The sequence below is a fragment of the Porites lutea genome, chromosome 1 (genome assembly GCF_958299795.1).
Source record: "Porites lutea chromosome 1, jaPorLute2.1, whole genome shotgun sequence".
In the NCBI taxonomy this organism is placed as follows: Eukaryota; Metazoa; Cnidaria; class Anthozoa; order Scleractinia; family Poritidae; genus Porites; species Porites lutea.
This window is the reverse complement of record NC_133201.1, coordinates 30,718,675-30,736,233: the sequence shown is the minus strand read 5'-3', so window position 1 is coordinate 30,736,233 and position 17,559 is coordinate 30,718,675. Positions and strand designations below refer to the sequence as shown.

General features: G+C 40.6%; 1 protein-coding gene across 1 annotated transcript in view; it reads right to left on the bottom strand.

Annotated features, from left to right (window-relative positions):
* The window catches only part of LOC140948164 (intermembrane lipid transfer protein VPS13D-like), a 142,362-nt gene that overhangs the window by 52,997 nt on the left and 71,806 nt on the right, over positions 1 to 17,559 (bottom strand). The window contains exons 36-47 of the mRNA XM_073397390.1: positions 16,983 to 17,219; positions 15,312 to 15,427; positions 14,827 to 14,925; positions 14,501 to 14,731; positions 13,746 to 13,958; positions 13,049 to 13,130; positions 12,343 to 12,460; positions 11,199 to 11,269; positions 9,545 to 9,868; positions 1,376 to 1,557; positions 798 to 932; positions 41 to 191 (exon numbers count right to left, since the gene is read on the bottom strand). Coding sequence (XP_073253491.1) covers positions 41 to 191; positions 798 to 932; positions 1,376 to 1,557; positions 9,545 to 9,868; positions 11,199 to 11,269; positions 12,343 to 12,460; positions 13,049 to 13,130; positions 13,746 to 13,958; positions 14,501 to 14,731; positions 14,827 to 14,925; positions 15,312 to 15,427; positions 16,983 to 17,219 — 1,959 coding nt within the window. The remainder of the gene's footprint in view (positions 1 to 40; positions 192 to 797; positions 933 to 1,375; positions 1,558 to 9,544; positions 9,869 to 11,198; positions 11,270 to 12,342; positions 12,461 to 13,048; positions 13,131 to 13,745; positions 13,959 to 14,500; positions 14,732 to 14,826; positions 14,926 to 15,311; positions 15,428 to 16,982; positions 17,220 to 17,559) is intronic.

The following is a 17,559-nucleotide window of genomic DNA, read 5'->3' as shown; positions in this document are numbered from 1 at the left end:
TTCAAAAAGGAAAAAAGGAAGAATAAACCACTGAACTAACCGTGTAATGATGTGAGTCCCTGAAGCTTTATCTCCACAGGTAAGTCCATCTTGTTTTTGATCATTAGAGCTGATCTCAGAGTGACTACCTTACGGGCTCGTCCCTCCAAGCTCACATCAAAAACTACTCGCGCCGACTGAAGAACGCTCACCTAAAAAAGGATTAAAGACATAAACAAGCGACTGACCTTTTATCAGCAAAGAAAACACAAACGCTAAAATTACCTGAAACACAACTCATTTCTCATTCTATCTGATACGGTTGACAATTTAAAGGCTTCCGCTATAATATATAAGTATGAGTAAAGAAAACAAGTGCCTGAAAAAAGAGGAAAAAACAAAAACAGGGTATCCTGCTCGTGTTGTATACCAAGCTTTTGGAACGTTACAACGTCTTGCAATCGCAAGAATATTGTGCTTAAATCGAAGAAATTCACCTGAAGGTAAGATAAAGTGGCGATTTGAGATCGAAAACTACCCATAAAAAAATTTAATTACCATGTAAAAAATACATCTCCTCAACAATAATATGTCATTTCACAGTTGTGTATTGAATCTCCTGGACTTGAATGGAAGCTAGGAGGGGATGTCACTTTGTTTGGAAACTTCACTGACTTTCAAATGAAAATCATATTTAAATATATATAAATGACACCGCTTGCCTCTCTTCTACTCAGCATACAACTGTAAATTTGCCTATTTAAGTACACAAGAACACAAGCAAGTAGATTAGGATCACTTGATTGTTTGGTCTTTACCATGGATGCAGTGTCAAGCTTCTGAGGTCGTGCCTGTCTGAGGAATGTACCAACTCTATCGACCGAGACTGGGGAGAGTGGACCCCAACCCTCCACTTGCACAACAACCTGATGTATGTTGAGCTCATGAGTTTCCTACGACAACGATAAAATACAGTTAGTGTCAGCTTTGCTTCTTTTAGGAATTCAGATTGCAATCAGAACGATTAAAGGGATTGATGTTTTTTAACCTTGTGTAGGACCAAATCAAATCATCATGAACTAATGAGGAAAAATTGAGTAGAGAAAGTGATGGGATGGGATGCGATGGATGGATGGATGGGATAGGATGGATGAATGGATGGAATGGAATAGAATGGGATGGGATGGGACGGATGGAGGGATGAATGGGGTGAGGGTGAGTAGTGTGGTAGGGAGCAGACGATACCCTGTTCTGAAAGAGTTATCTCTGCTCATTGGTTACTGACTGTGACAGACTTTCAGTCTCCACCACTGAGAGGTACGGTGGAACCTCACAGTAATGTTACAACTCATTCAACTGACATTTTTCCAGAAGGTCACCACCTCAGGTAACTCACCTTATGTCGCTGTTTTTCTCCCGATGTAAATTCAAAAGGCGCCTCGCCACCTGAAGGAACCTCTTTCCACTCAGATATCCTGCCCGAACCAACCCCAGGAATACCAGGAAGTGCCTGTTCTGTGTTCGCCAAAATCACTTTCGACAGAGTTATTGTTACTGTCTTAAACCACAAGGTACATCCTGCAATTTAATAAGAGATGTAAGCGTGAAGACAATTAGTTCCAATTTGTAGAAAAAAACGCCTTCCGTAATGTATTGACTCTACGTTCACCAAAGTAACACGCATACTTTCAAATAATTATGCGTTATCGAACAAGTTTGTTCGGTCACAAAATGGCACGATTTCGGGGGTAAGGACAAAATATGGGGTAGGCCATGGTGTAGGCCATGGGGTAGGCCATGGTGTGGGGGTGGTCAATTTTCCAAAAAAGAAAAAAAGGAAATTTCAATAATTTTTAATAATATTTATGCTACCGATTATTTTAGATTATTGGGCCCTTGTTGAGAATAATGTATTTAGGATTTGACAATTATCAGCACACCACCCTAGAGGTGGGTGGTAGCGTGGTACATAATTTCGCGCCATTACAAGTCACGTGTCAAGAAAAACATCGGTAGAATGGCGGAAGCAGAAGGTAAGAGTTGAGTCTTTTTTCGAATGAACTTTGCCGCTCTCGTACGACTATGAAGGAATTCTCTAATGCTAATGGTGTTTTGACATGTGGTCTCATCGTCTGACCTTTATGGTTTGCTATACACAGAGCGCGAGATTTTCGTCGTCATGAGTTCGGGTGATGAAGGTAAGCAGAAATACTTGTTGATTCAGTTGTTCTATTTTGGAAATTACAAAACAGGCTTCGGGCGTGTCAGGCTACAAATCATGGTTTTTTGTAACACTATCTTGTTGTAACTTACAATCATCTAGATTCCTACTTTGTCTCCTGGGCGAAATTTTTAAACCCGTAGAAGCAAATGAGACAGCAATGCAGTTCGGACTGCTGGTGAATTAATATTATTTAGTGATCTTCCTGTCATGGAAGTAACCTCAAAGGCTAACGTTTGTAATTTCGCTCTTCTCATTAAATAACACTGATGCAATAAGAAGGTTTTGCTTTCATTTGTTCGTCTTTAACCTTCATGCGATTTAGATATCTGTTAAGTATTTTTTAAAAGCGAAGTTATCAAAACGAAGTCAGCTTGCTTGGAAAAACCCATGCGCCCGAAAGAAAATTGTGTTTACAAGTATAAGGTGACATTCCAAAGGTCACGCATGCAGGTCAACGTTTACATTTATAGATATACATGTAGTTGTTTCGGCCGAATAGTTTCCTAATTATTTCACTGCGTACTTTAATACGAATGTAAATTTTATAAGCATTTGGATGTTGATGAGGCCAAGGAGACACTTTCTAATTCTTTCCTGTTTTCAATATAATCTTGAATCGGTAAACTGGACCATAGCTTTTGGAATCCAGTTAATGAGAGGAAGATTTTTGCTTTGTTTTTTTTTTTTTTCCTGAAATATAGCAGATAGCATGACATGTTTTCGTCATTATTTACCCATAATAGATAGACAACCATGAAGACCATGAAGCATGTTGATTTATGTGATTTACACCCATTTAATACCAGAAGAAAGCTTGCTGCCAGGTGTGCTTTTGGCATCTTTGTTTCTCTTATAACCACAATAATGACTTACAGTTTTATAAGCAACAGAGGCAACTGTCATTTCGGTATTGCACACATATACTTAACAATTTACAAATCAAAGGTGCCTTATAAAGGTCCAAAAGAAGTCTCATGCTTGTTTCAATCAGGACAATGATTCTGAAGAAGAACAACAACAGACTGAACAGAAAACGTAGGTTACCTTTTGTTTACAGAAAACGTTTGAATTGTTTTCAGAAGAAAAAATAGACAAGGAAACAATAGATTCAAAGGTAAGAAACTGACTCTGCTCGGAGGCAACACATTATTTCTTGCTGGAAGAATTCGTGTACTTCACTTGTCGTTTTAATTCTTTAAATCGATTTGTAAGTTAATTGTTATTGACAGTTGTTAATGTTATTACAGGTTAATTGTTTTTGAAATTAGACCGAAATGAGCCTCCATGTGAGCTTGCTAAGCGTACTTTGATTTCTACTGTAACTTAAAATTCATTTATTCACAGCCTACAATTTTTGTCTTCATTCTAAAATTAGGTGGAAATACTGGCACAAGAACTATCACTTTTAGAGAGCCCAACGAAAAGAAGGAAAGTAAAAGAGTCCATTGTGCAGTAAGTAAATTCATTTCATTTAGTGATAGGATTGGTTACCAAACCAAGACCCAAACCTCATTCCTTCAATCAAGTACATTGAAAGTTTTGTTGTTGTTTATCCATCTGCCGGGAACTCTGGAATGTGTTTGATGCAGTCTGATCCAGATGATGAGGTTTCCATTTGCGGAACTTACCACGTACATGAGTTCATTTCCCGGCATTTGGTACTATTGACGTCTGTAACAACTGATGTGCGCTTATAAATTTTAGTGGGCCTCATCAGTTCTGATAAGTTCGACTCCGTCTTGTTTAAGTTCGACATCTGAAACAGGCATCAGTCATCCAAAAGTTGATATCAAAAGTATATAAACCAAAGATACTGTTCATATTTATGGTATACCGGCAGGCAAATATAGTATTCCCGTAAATTAATTTGTTTAAGAGAGAGAAGTTTGATTTATGGATCCAAAAAGTTTTCACTCAATAGGTCAGTTGTTCAAAAGCTTGATGAAGATATCCACTGGATGAACCTCTATCCATTGGATAATGCAATTGGTTTCTGTAATACTTATCTGCTGGATAGTGATTTTTTTGGTGGAATCCAGTATTTGAACAAACCGGGCTTGGACGTGAGAATGACGCAAATTGTAAGGACATAAGGTTGGTTCCAAGTGACATTGTTACTTACCTAAACTATTTGACAAAAAAGTTTAGTAAAATGCACGTTATATGTCTCATACGGCTCTTTAAAGCACTATTGACTATACATGTTGACACAAAACGGTATGTTCAACAATAGTGCTTGCGTGTTTGATCAAACAATCCAGTTTGAACAACAAGTCGACCGAAAGAATGATAAACAGACACCAATACTTTTGAAACGTGGATATCCCACACTTAACATTAAACGCTTGTGCTCTATTTCAACAGGTATGCACGTCGCTTAGACCTTTCGGATTCCAGTTCATGCGACGAACAGGAAAGCCATATCCCTTCGTATTACAAAGGAAATAGACAGCTTCCTGTGATTTCCCCTGCGATCTTGAGTGATTTCAGTAACAATGGCGTCGTTCCTTTTCTACTTAACGCGGAAAAGTCTCATTCCAGCTTAATCGCTACAACGCATCCAATCCGTGTGGAAAATAACGCGTGTTTTCTGGTGGGTCTCGATCAGCTCCAGGACCCAGAAGAGTTACTCTGTGATGATCTTGGTTCCTGGAATCAAAGCAAAACTTCAGTCAAAAAGTACCAACTAGGAAGAAAGAATGGCCATGTCACAAAGATCATAAAACAGCCCGATTACGCTGAAGGTAAGCATAGTGTCTTTCGTAGAACATTTGTGAACAGGAGTGATAACTCGATGCGAAAGACCATCGTCAATGTGGTTCGTCCCGACGGAAGCCATCAAAAGTTGGTCTTTGTGCGTTATTACTTCGAAGGAGCGCCAGAGCACAGCATTCAGTTAAAGCCTCATGGGAGTGCAAAATCAGGCTGTGCAATTCCCTATCTGAGGACCTATAGAAGCACCATGTCAAAGATGGCGACTGCTGTCTCTGGAAAAGAGAAGTCATTGAAGAGAGTTGTACAGCAAATAGAAGACGATGTTGGTGGACAGTGAACAGTGAACAGTGCAATTCTGTTGGACAGCTCCCTAGAAACGAACGACAAGTGAAGTACTTAAAGGGCGAGTGTCGACCACCGAAGGTAATGGATCCCATATTTCAAATAACAGAAAAAATGAAAGAGCAGTCCCAAGATGGGGAAAAATTCATCCGTGCTTATTCTTTGGATGACGATTCTCCAAAGGTCATCTTATTCACTGATGAGCAGTTAGACGACATTGCCAACTTTTGCTGTAATGATGTTAATGGGCACAAATCAATTCTCTATGTAGATGTCACTTTCCAGCTAGGGCCTTTTTTTGTGCTGGTTACTTCTTATCGAAATACAACGCTTTACACAAAGAACTCTAGCCATCCCGTTTGTCCAGTCCTTCTTGGCCCTGTCATGTTATGCATGCTTAAGGACAAAGCAACATACATAACATTGTTTCAGAAAATAACGGCTCGCTTACCCGGAGTGAAGGCCTACTTACAAGCATATTGCACGGATGGTGAGTTAGCACTTCGTGAAGCGTTGGGACAGGAGTTTGAGAGGTCCGTCTCATTCTTGTGCAAACTGCACGTGAAACAGAACATCAAAGAAAAATGCTCCAAGCTGCAGACGTCGAAAGCTGCCTCTGAAGTTATCGTCAATGACATATTTGGATCCGAAGGCCTTGTCCACGCGTCGGAGAAAACTGAATATTGGGCGAAAGTTGAGGAGCTAAAAAAAGAAGTGGGACACCTTGGAGCAGAAGGATACAAGGCGAGATCCGCAATTTGCAACGTATTTTGTGAGACGCAAAGCCGATGAAGTATGGAACCATTTGTCAGCAAAGGTATCCAGAGAAGCCGGGTTTGGCGATGAGGTTCAGTGCAACAATGTATCCGAGTCTGTAAATGCTGTCATGAAGCGCTGGCAGAATTTTGAGGCGAAAGACATGAGCACGTTCGTGGATGATATAAAGGAACTTGTTGACAAACAACGAAGTGATGTAAACAGAGCCTTTCTGGGACTTCATAGTCCGTACTTAGTACGAGAAGAATATCGAGACCATGTAAAACCGAGAGCGTTTTTAGATGCCACACTGGAGGAGCGTAAAACCATCATGAAATCCGTAAAAGTTTTTGTTGACCCCACACGATACCAGGAAGTGCTACGTTACCGCACAAAACCAGGCCTTCCGCGCACGCTGAACACACCTGCCTCAAATGTTAGTAGCGGCAACGATGACTTTGAAGGTTCTAGTGACATGGGAAATCTGGAAGAAGAACCCGTCCTTGGTGTAAGGGTCGGTACAATACTGGAGTGCTTGGAGGGTCTGCTGGATACTTTTGCAAAGAAAGATGTGGAAGCTCTGGCAGATAAGGCTGTCCGTCTCCAAACTGACGATGGCATTCGTACAGGATTTGACAAAGACACATTCTTTGTCAGGAGCACCTCCACATCGAAGCCCCATATCGTTAAAAGAGTAGGAGCCGGTTTCTCTTGTGACAAAGAATGCCTGGGGTTTGTGTCACGCAAAGTTTGTGCACACACGGTGGCAGCTGCTGCAGCTAGTCACTGTTTGTTACAATTCATTTCCTGGTTCAAGAAAGCAGGCGAGGAAAAGAAAATTTGACGTCCTTGACGACATTCTCTGTCAACAGAGCTGCAGGGAAAAAGAAATCCAGTCAGACAATAAGGCACCGTAGCAAGTCACCTGATGTGATGACAAACATGGCTGCCTGCAAAGGTACCCTTGGTCATGCCATCGCTCAAACTAACGAAGAATATGCCGCCATTTCAACCTCCGATTTGCGTATGACAATTCGAAGGACCAAACCGACTAAACCGTTAGTTAATCCTACAACCAGCACCCCCTTTGAACTTTTAGAAATTAAAGGGAAAATCCGAAAATGCGCAGGACGTGGTGGCGAACTTAAGGACGGACCGGATCCATTTCTGAAAGCCGACCTAGATCAGAGAATGTGTCTTCGCCACAAAGAGCATGATTATGTCTGGATTAAAACGTAGAACTACTGGCAAAAAAAACTTTTGACAATAAGCATTTTCATCTGTATCGCAATTGTTTAGTGGGGCGAAATCCAAGTTTCAACTTTGAAAGTGTTCGAATGTCTATTCCGTACACATTGAATGCTGCAGACCTCCATTTATTAAGGGAAAGGCTTGATGAAGCATGTTAAGTTTCTGCAAATTTGAACGTGTTTGAATGTCTATCTTCTTTCCAATGAATGTTCCAGACCTTCATTCAATTAGGGAAAGGCTTGTTTAAGCACCTTAAGGCATGGATTTTTTTCGTCTCCACTAGCTTGAGCGTTTTCTGATGGGGTCACGCGACACGTGACGTCACAATGACGTTCAAAAGAATTTTCAAAATGTGGTAGGAATGGTTAATTTGATCTACTTCCAAACTACGTATAATTGTTTGGTTTTCGTTACAAAGATTTTTCGTGGCTGTAGTGAAGAAAAATTTAAAACAATTAAAAAGATATTATAAGATAAGGAGTGTCACGTGACCTCTTTTTCTTAATTATTAATTAGATAAAAATGAATGTCAACCGTATTTCATGCAAGGAACAATGATACAACTGTGATGAAATACTGTATTTGATTTTTACTGTGTGTCATCTCGCAGGTCACGTGACCGCAAACTGCAAAAGACAAAGTACCTTGTTACTGTTGCAATTTTTCACTTATTTGTGTTTAATAACAAATGAATAAAACACTTGCTTTCTGTTATTACTTATGGTTCTAAATTGCCATATGGCTGGTTGTTTTCGTTAATTCCTTACGTCCCACGGGACTACTGCCTCTGCTATCATTTTCACTGAGGACATTAATTGCGTAAACTTCACCCAAAGCAGTAATTTTGTACTGTTATGTAAAGAAATCGTAGTATTTTAGTCTGTTCATTTTATTAACACTTTCAAAAATGCGTATAAAGAGAATGAACAATATATGTTACGTACAAACACTATCCACAAAGGACCGCAAACGAATATACCGAAGAACGTGGGATCTATAAAGACCTGAACAGCAAAAATAACAAACAGACATTTAGTTCTGCAAGCAGAATACTGCAATGCTGATCGTACAACGTGAACATTAACTTCGCAAGACATCAACACGACACCGAAAGAACTCAAAACAGAGCGGGATTGTAGCCATAGACAGCTGTTTTCATTCTCACGTAGTACGATCAGCACTGCAGTATTCTGCTTGCAGAATTCGATCTGTCAATATATGTTACCTGAACTTTATCTCCTCTGATACTTTGTCCTTGCAAAAGAGCAAGTAGGTATTAAAGACCGCTGACCAGATGGGTATGAGCGCTCTGGTTTTCAATGTCGTACCCAGACTCTTCAGGCCGCGCAGCTTCGTTTGTTTGTTTGTTGTTTTTAATCTTAGAATACTCCGAACACTCCGCAACATACCATTTTTTGGCGTCTTTGTAAGAAATAGACCGCGAACAACCTCTTACTTTATGACACGTGCGTGACACGGCAAGTGACTCAACATTAACAACTCATTTAGTGTTGGAGAGGAATTCATAGCAGAAATTTATTATATTTTATTATATTATTTATATGCAGTTTCCCTTTAAAATATCAAAGAAATAAGAAAATTGACCACCCCCACACCATGGCCTACCCCATGGCCTACACCATGGCCTACCCCATATTTTGTCCTTACCCCGATTTCGGCCATTTTCATTCTTGCGTGCTTTGTTGCGTCTCGGTCCGTTAAGTACAAACGAAAAAGAGCCAGGCTAATAATGAGCTATCTTGACCGAATCAACTTGATCTGCAAAGGATTTATTATCTGGCCAAAACAAATCTTTCCTTGTGGAGCACAGCAGGCAATCAATTTAGATTTGACTGCAGAAAAAGTCGGAAACATTTGACAAAATCTATTAGATGAAATTAGAGTGATTAATAATATTTTGAAACATCGCAATTCACTCTACAAGAGACGTTTTCGTCACTGTTGTCGCCTCGGTTGCTTAAGCTCCCTATTTCCAGAGGTTTGTTTAAACCTCTTAACCCTTTAGGTCTCAAAAGTGACCAACATCAATTTTCTCCTAACAACATCAGCGGATCATCAAGAGTAAAGGTTATGACAATTACTAAATTGATGAACAAAGGGAGAACACTTTGATCTTAAACCACATTCTCTCAACTATTCTTAAAAGAAATGTATGCGGAGATCAGTCTGGAGAATTTGTGCTTAAAGGGTAAAAAGTAAACAAACGGACACTTTTTTCAAAGTCATAGCCACATTACTGATTACTACTTAACACACCTGTTTGATTTCTTAGTAAAAATGGAACAAATGGTGAACGGCGCCGAGGAAGGCCAGAGCCCGTTGACCATAATGAGGCGCTAGACTCTGGTCTACTGGTCGGGCTGCTTAGTGGACTATCAGTGCTCATGCTGCGGTTTAGACTGTCATGTCTACTGCCACTCATGCTTGAAGACACAGATGGGAGACTAGGCGTCCCTGAAGCGGCAACTGCAGACACAGGTAGTGGATCGGGTCTGTAGTAGTCTTCAGACCAACTTGCTATCGTGTGGTTTATCATGTTGATGAGTGTAGTAGTCACTGTGACATCAAGACGGGCAGAAGCTGAAAATGAACGGAAGAATTGCAAAGAAAAAAACGGACAAGATGTGTAAAGAAAAACTTAAAATATCTGGAGCAAAAGAACACAGGGCTAGTCATAAAAGTAGCCAGGGATGGCGCGGTGGTGAGAGCGCTTGCCTCCCACCTATGTGGCCCGGGTTCAAATCGCGGGGTCGACGACATAGGTGGGTTGAGTTTGTTGTTGGTTCTCTCCTTTGCTCCGAGAGGTTTTTCTCCGGGTACAAGGCGGCGGGTTTCCCCCTCTCCTCAAAAACCAACATTTCCAAACTCCAATTCGACCAGGAATCAGGTAGACGAAGAGCAACTTCGTGGATGTGCTACCTCCAAATCATTATTTATTTATTTAATATTTATAAAAGATCCTTAAGATTCTAGGAAGAGGACGACTATGAGAACGAGATTTTCTCAATACTTTGTGGGGCGCATGCGTATACCAGCGTCATTTTGGCTGGAAAACGTGAAAGCCGTCTTCATCCTGCTACGGGCTGTTGAAAAATGTCCTATCGCTGGAAACAAGTTTATCAAATGTGAGAAGTTTTATCATTTTGCGAGCGGGAGAGGGCTTAACTTCCAATAAAAAAAACCGTGTTAACTTTACTGAAGAAAGAAAGACAGTAAAACGAAACTCTCCGGGATTTCTACTTTTTAAGCATACGCGAAAAAAAAACTTTAAGTCAAATTACGTCCTCTTAGTCGTCCTCATCCTCGTATTTATGTACAAAATATCAATAATCTTGAAACTAAAAAGTCATATAAAAGAACAGTCAATCTAAAGAATCTTAAATTTTGATAACAATCTGTCGGGCGGTTTAAATGTTATTCGCTAATTTGCTAAAGTAGACCAAAATAGTTACAAAACCGCTAAGAATAGTGCCTCGATACATACTAATCAATACTAATCAAATCCTTCTTTCTAGCAATCGGCTGGAGCTGTCTTCATAATCTTTCACACAAGTTTTTAAAAAAGATTGAAAATGCCTATGAGGTGAAGTTGCATGTCAAAAAGCGCCTCGTTTTCTTCAGATAACGGCCGAACATCAAGATTGTATATTTTTATCATATTTCTAACCATAAAAACGTCATCCCAAAATATCTCGATAACGCTCTTACAGAGACGGCCATTGGTGGAACAAGCTCCCGTGAACGATTTTGGAAGAACAGTTGCAAGTGCAAAGAAATACTGCTGTAAGTAAAATAGGTAATGGCGTCATTTCGACGAGATGTCATAGCAACCCTGATCATAACAATTTTTCACCATTATCTAATACAACTATGGTGGCAATTTTTACAGGTACAGGTATCTAAAACTTACCATCCAACTTTGCGAGAAATCTGCCTTTTGACGTTTGCTTCCTATGTTGCTCCTGCCAGTGAAGCTGACATCTATAATGTAAGACATGTTTACAAGTTAACAGCTACAAACACTACAATAATTACATGAGGAGGAATTGGACTGCAGAACAAAACAATGGACAAGTTTTATTTTCTCAATACTAGAAGCATAAATAATTTACTCGAAAATGTTTCACTATATGGATACATCGAATTTTCTTGGTCTTCATCTTGGTCAATACCACAACTAATGTAATATGTATTTTGAGAATGGAATCAACAATCTGAAGCAAGAAAAAAAAAAACTTTATTTTTTCCAACGCGATTAAACAGAGCTAGCAGTTTAGTAGAAAAAGAACAATCGTCCTCACTTATTTAAAAACACGATCATGAAAGACTATGCAATTCGCGTTGTTTAATGGTCAGCGGAGGCTCGTCATGCAGGAGACATTCTCACAGAACGTGATTAGTTGTCGCACTGGAAGATCCTTATTTTAGCAATGTACAGTCAAAAACTAACGAAATTCTACAAAAAAGTAGGTGACGCAAAGCAGATAAACGTTAGGGTGAAAACCGGTCGAAGAAACTTGTGTCTCACTAGCTGAGACAGCGGTGATATGTGTTTCAGCCAGTCAATGTAGAGAAGCAATAAAATCAAACCTTGACTAACTATCAACGTTCAAGATGAAGCTAGTTCAGGACATGAAACTCCACAGGTACCCCAAGCTTACGAGTGAGAATCGTTGTTACATAACCAAGAAATATAATAAGGGTTTGCATGGAGTTTTTAGCGCGCTAACGGCCGTGCACGGAACTTCGTGGCAAAGCATCATCGACCGTCCTTGATGGATGAATATCGATCGCTGAAATCTCCATACAAACCCTTATAACATTTCTTGGTTATGTAACAACGATTCGCACTCGTGAGCTTGGGGTACCTGTGGAAACTCTGGTAGGAAAAAATGTCTAAGCTCTCCAGGATCGATACAATCCTGACATTAATGAAGTTGTGATAACAAAGCTAAAGAATCAGCCGTTTCTGGGGGGGAGGGGATCGTCTATCCCCTACCCTTCTTAGGAAGGTTTGATACACAGCCTAGTGATGACAGAGATGTGCGACTCACTTCCAAGGTTCAAGAAAAGTCTCCCAGTCGGATACATTCCTGTTGTAGTATTGGACTATCAGAGTGCAGTGAGCTGAACCATCACCCGTGGATTGAAGATCATGCCAAAAGTACAAATCTATAACACAATGTGGACTGCATTAGACGTTTTTCAACAACTAAGCAGTTTTCAGCGCCCGTTGCTCGAGAACTACTGTCAACTGTGTTTGATGGTCTCCGGTACATGATTTTATGAACACGTCGCCAGATATAGACATAAAAACTTTTCGGCTACAATATTGGATCGTCTACACTCTTATAGATCAAAGGAGTCACGACAGAAAGTTTAAAAATGTTCTCAATTCGGGAAACCTGGTAGGTAAAAATTATGCTGAACAGGCAGCATGAAAAGCTATTAACTTCGTGCTTCAAAAAAGGCGACAACTGTGAATACAAGTTGGAGAAACCCTTGTAAATGACAATATATGTCAGTGAAAATGACTCGAAAAGGACAGTTTTCAAGAAAAAGCCAAGAATTTATGGAAACATTTAGCGTAATCCGCTGCCAGATGTTATTTATTGTCGGAGAACGCAATTGGAACTAGATAGGCACAACTGTCAGAGACTGATATTCTGAGCCGTATATGCTAGCGCAGAAAAATTGTCAACGACAGTATTAAGGAATTCCTGCTCGTCTAAAATAGCTTAACAACGACAGTATACATACTCTGTGTGCTAAACTCAATGAGCGGTACGTCACTGTCCCCGCAGTCGTCGATCAGACAGACACATACAGTTCCCGCTCGCACCTGCAAGGACAAAATGATATTATATCACCTCACACAACAATTCAAATTCTAAGCGTGTGATTCAGTGGGGAAAATAGGAATTTCCATGATGTCACAACACGAGGAAAACGAAAACTGGAAAATGTAACGAATTTAAATTCGCATAAAAGCCACCGTATGCCTAAAGATGGACTAGTTATGGGTAAAAAATAAATTGCAAAAGGCTTAGGGTGGATGATAGAGAAATTTCGCCAGCGTTGCTATAGGAGAGGAGGGTGGGTAATCTAAGTTGAGTAGAATTGCGACAAGAGAGCAAATTTGTTTGCAAGGGCGTATAAAAGGCCTAGAGAGTTTCGCTGGGGACAGCTATGGCCAATAGAGTGCATTTTACGGTAGCACGCGATTATCCAATTGATTAACTCGTCATACCGCAACGGCTTTAACGAGAATGAGAATAGCACAATTTTTCTCAGCGTGCACTGAAAGTTCGAAGAAAGAAGGAAGGTAGAAAACGCACCCTGCTGCACTGCTATTGCAACAACCGTGTGTTTTGACCACATTACAATAGGATGCACTACTTATGACAGAGCTTTGTTGAACCTTGAACGAATATACTACTACTGGCTTTGCACTTACCTCAAAACGAGCAAACTGCCATCCTTGAGCACTGCCCTGTTGTTGGGAGGTCTGCGCTTGGTGCACAGGGGTGGCATTCTCGAGCAGCGAAGTAGCAGAGGCCTCACTCTCGATGGCTGTGTTCAGTTGCTTGGAGACAGATTTAAGGGTACTAAGGTACAACTTGTAGTCGTTATAAGACACTCGAATGGTCAGTGGACTTTGAAGGTTAATCTAAAATAAAAAGTAAAATCATGAAACTGCCACTGAACAGAGCTGTCATGATAAATACCAGTAAAAGCCTCACAGTGGTTTCCCACCTTCAATTGGATAGGTGTCTTGAGGAATGTTTAACAAGGATGAATAAATATTAACTCCCTCATGGACTCATGACTTTGGAGTTGAAGGGTTCAAAAACCTTTTTGCAGTGCGACTACTAGAACTGGGGCACTTGGAAGAAGATTATCCAATCACAACGGTTTTTGAAAACAAAAAAATTCTCAAGGTTTTTTTGCAGAAGGACCAATAACGTTCATGTATTTGGGGGCTGTTTCCTGAGAGGTCAGGTAAGTTCAAACGATTTCAAAGTTTTCAATGGTTGCTTAGTAGAACCTTGAATGTCATTGGTCCGTTTGCCTATAAACTTGAAAATTTTTTGTTTCCAAAAACCGTTGTGATTGGACAATCTTCTTCCAAGTGCCCCGGTTCGAGTAGCTGCATTGTAATATTCTACGATCTCCAACTTGCAAAGAATAGAAAAGCTTTCCTAAACTAACCTCCAGACTTGGTAACTGTTCCTCGGCAATATCTAACAGGTTCGCGTTTTTCCCTCCTTTCTGTCGTCTGCCATTATTGAGTTCAACCAGTGCCGAGACTGGATCAATAATTGACAAGGCAGTGTCTTCTTCACATGAAAGCACACAAGAAAACATCTCCAGTCTTTGAACACTGCAGGATAGCCACTTCTGACTAGGATGGTTTGGACGCCAGGCCAGTGCGGCTGATAACTGAACGAAGAAGAAGACCACAACAAAAACAGGTCACAACAACAAAAAAACGTTTGGAATAAGAATGTCAACAAGTTTTCACTTTAGTGTCATACCTTAAGAATAACAGCGTGAGTGTCGACAGTCTTTATATTTTCCAACACAACAAACTCTGTTCCTGAAATATTCACCTCCATCTCAAACGTCTTTTGCGGCTGCGACAAAGATACATTAAAATACATTTTATATACAGACGTGCTTTTATTCACGTCGCAGTTTCGTAGGTCTTGATGTTTTGTGATCTTCCACCGTTCTATTATGAGTGGATTATCTAAGAGGAATAGAGTCTTCCTACATGTAGTTCTCAAAAATCTTCAGTTCACACTCTTCATACTCTCTTCAACACTAATGACTATGAACAATTGGCACGAGGTGAATTCATTGTGGCTCTTCTAGCGCAACAAATTTATCAGTACCCATTTAACTGTCAAGTGTTACCCATGCACAAACTGCCCACCTACCCCTCCCCTAAGCCAACATTTTGCCCTAAGTGAGAACTAACTAGCCAGGCTAACAAAACGCCTAGTTATAAGTTACCTACCAGAGGTTGTGCTGGCATCTCACATCTAGTGGCCACTCCTATTGCGGATGGGGGAGGGGGCTCATATTCTTTGAATGAACTGGAATCATCTGAAGCGTCCATTGCGGCCTCCTGCGCTCCAGATGTGTCTGCACAAAGAAGACCGCTTCAATGTACTGAACCATCTAACCGGGCAAAGATTCATGTAAAGGCACTACTTCTCTCTCCTCACCCCCCGCCCCCCCTCAAAAAATGTACATATATATGTATTGGCTGAATTGGCTACTTCTGGCCTCTCAGTAAACCATCTGTTTCTCATCTTCAAACGTGTCATCACTTGCGATACGCTAACCTGACGCGTGCACGGATGTTGAAATAACTCCCTTTCTCTCTCTTCCCGAAACCGTGGCACATAACTTGCACGCCAGTGCTTGAAGGATCATGTAATTTCTGGCTGGCGTTTTTCGCTGCAGGTTACCATGCCTTACGTATAGACGAAGTGGACCACAAACCTATCCAACCTCAAGAGATACCAGTCTCCCCATATAAGGGAATCCGCATTTCGAAATGCGGAAATTTTTGCTTGTGGAATCCGGAATACAGCTGTAGGAATCCGGAATCCAAGTACCACTGAAATAGATCTGGAATCCACTACTTGGAATCTGGAATCTACGGCGTGGAATCCAGAATCCAAGACTGTCTTGGATTCCCTTACATGGGGCGATACCAGGCTCATCGTTGAAGTTCTTGGGAGGGCAATGACAACTAAAATAAACCTGAGACAAGAAGCATTCACGGAGCTAGAAAAAATTCTTGTCCGGTAGTCCGGCACAAGTAATTAGGGGGCTTAAGCAGCGACGACGGCGACGGCAACGACAATGGTTTCCATTGACAGAACATCAACTTTGCACGTGATTACGCTTTTTGTACATTTCTTAGCCGTCTTTGCAAGACTGCAGCTTGAAAGTGCCTAATTTCACGTTTTGTCGAGGACCAAAACACACGACAACAACTTTCTTTTTTTTTTCCTGAACTTTGATACAGTCCTTTAGAATTCAACTCCAAAAAAAGTCTGACAACATTTGACGAATTGAGGCAGCGGTAATTCAATTTTTAAGTGACCTTTTCGTAACCGTCGCCGTCATCGTTGGTTAATCTCCCTAATTTTCTTGCTGGGCAAGTAACTTTTAAAGCTTACTTGCCCAATGCGCAAGGGTTCTGGCAAGACGTCCTCTAACAAAATCATTGACTGAGATGAGCAAGAAGAGAACCCGGGCAAGCAAAATATGATAGCTGCTTAAACAAAGGACAAGCTGGAATTCAAGTTTTTTGTTTAGCCCTGCCTCATCGAGAAGGGAATATTCCATACCCTTCTCATTTTATTACTACTAGTAATAATGAAAGGTCACGTAATGGGGGCGACAACAATGGAAGGCCAAAACGCTTTTGCTCCAGCGCTGTGCTTTGAGTACGTTTCACATGACACTTGGTCAAAATACGCGTGATCAGATAACGAGTGATAGAAGGTCCAAACGCGCGTGATCAAAGTGCGTTCTGTGCATTCCATACATTCTTAGTGGAAGTCCAAACGAATGCTGGCTACATAAATGCGACGCATGCGTAATAACAACCTGGAGATTAGGATTGCAGGGCTCCTCTTGTCGCCTGCAATCAAAAGCTAAACTTACAAACCTGTGCTGGTCTTGAACATCCGGCACATGATAAAGTTGTACGTATCTAAAAGGTAGTCCATGATCAACACAATACGGCTGTGATCAAACAGGAATGTTAGCAAGGTTCTTTTTGTTGTATCTCGGTAATGAACTTCAAACTGAAGAGAGTTTTCTTGCTCGCGAGCTGATAAAGATGACCTTCGTGGTAAAAGAATTTCAGTGAAGACGCACGAGTCAGAATCATCCAGGTCCATTCCTTGCAAAATAGGAAAGAAAAAAAAAGTATTTAATTTTTAATCCGAGAATATTATATTTTTATTTGTATGGCTTTAATGTCATCGATACCAAAATTACTTTCAGTCCACTTTGTAACATATTTCACGGGGAAAAACTAACAGCAAATAGACCAAACACTTGAGGACAGACCCAAAATACAAACAAAATGAACTCCATATCAATAATGTTAGACACGACTAATCATCGCTAGAACGGAAAACTTAGTGTCCGTCCAAGAGAGTTATCCGCGGCCGCCTTAAATTCTGTCAAAAGATAAACAGCTAAAACAAGAAAACAATAAACAACTTTAAAGGCCGGTC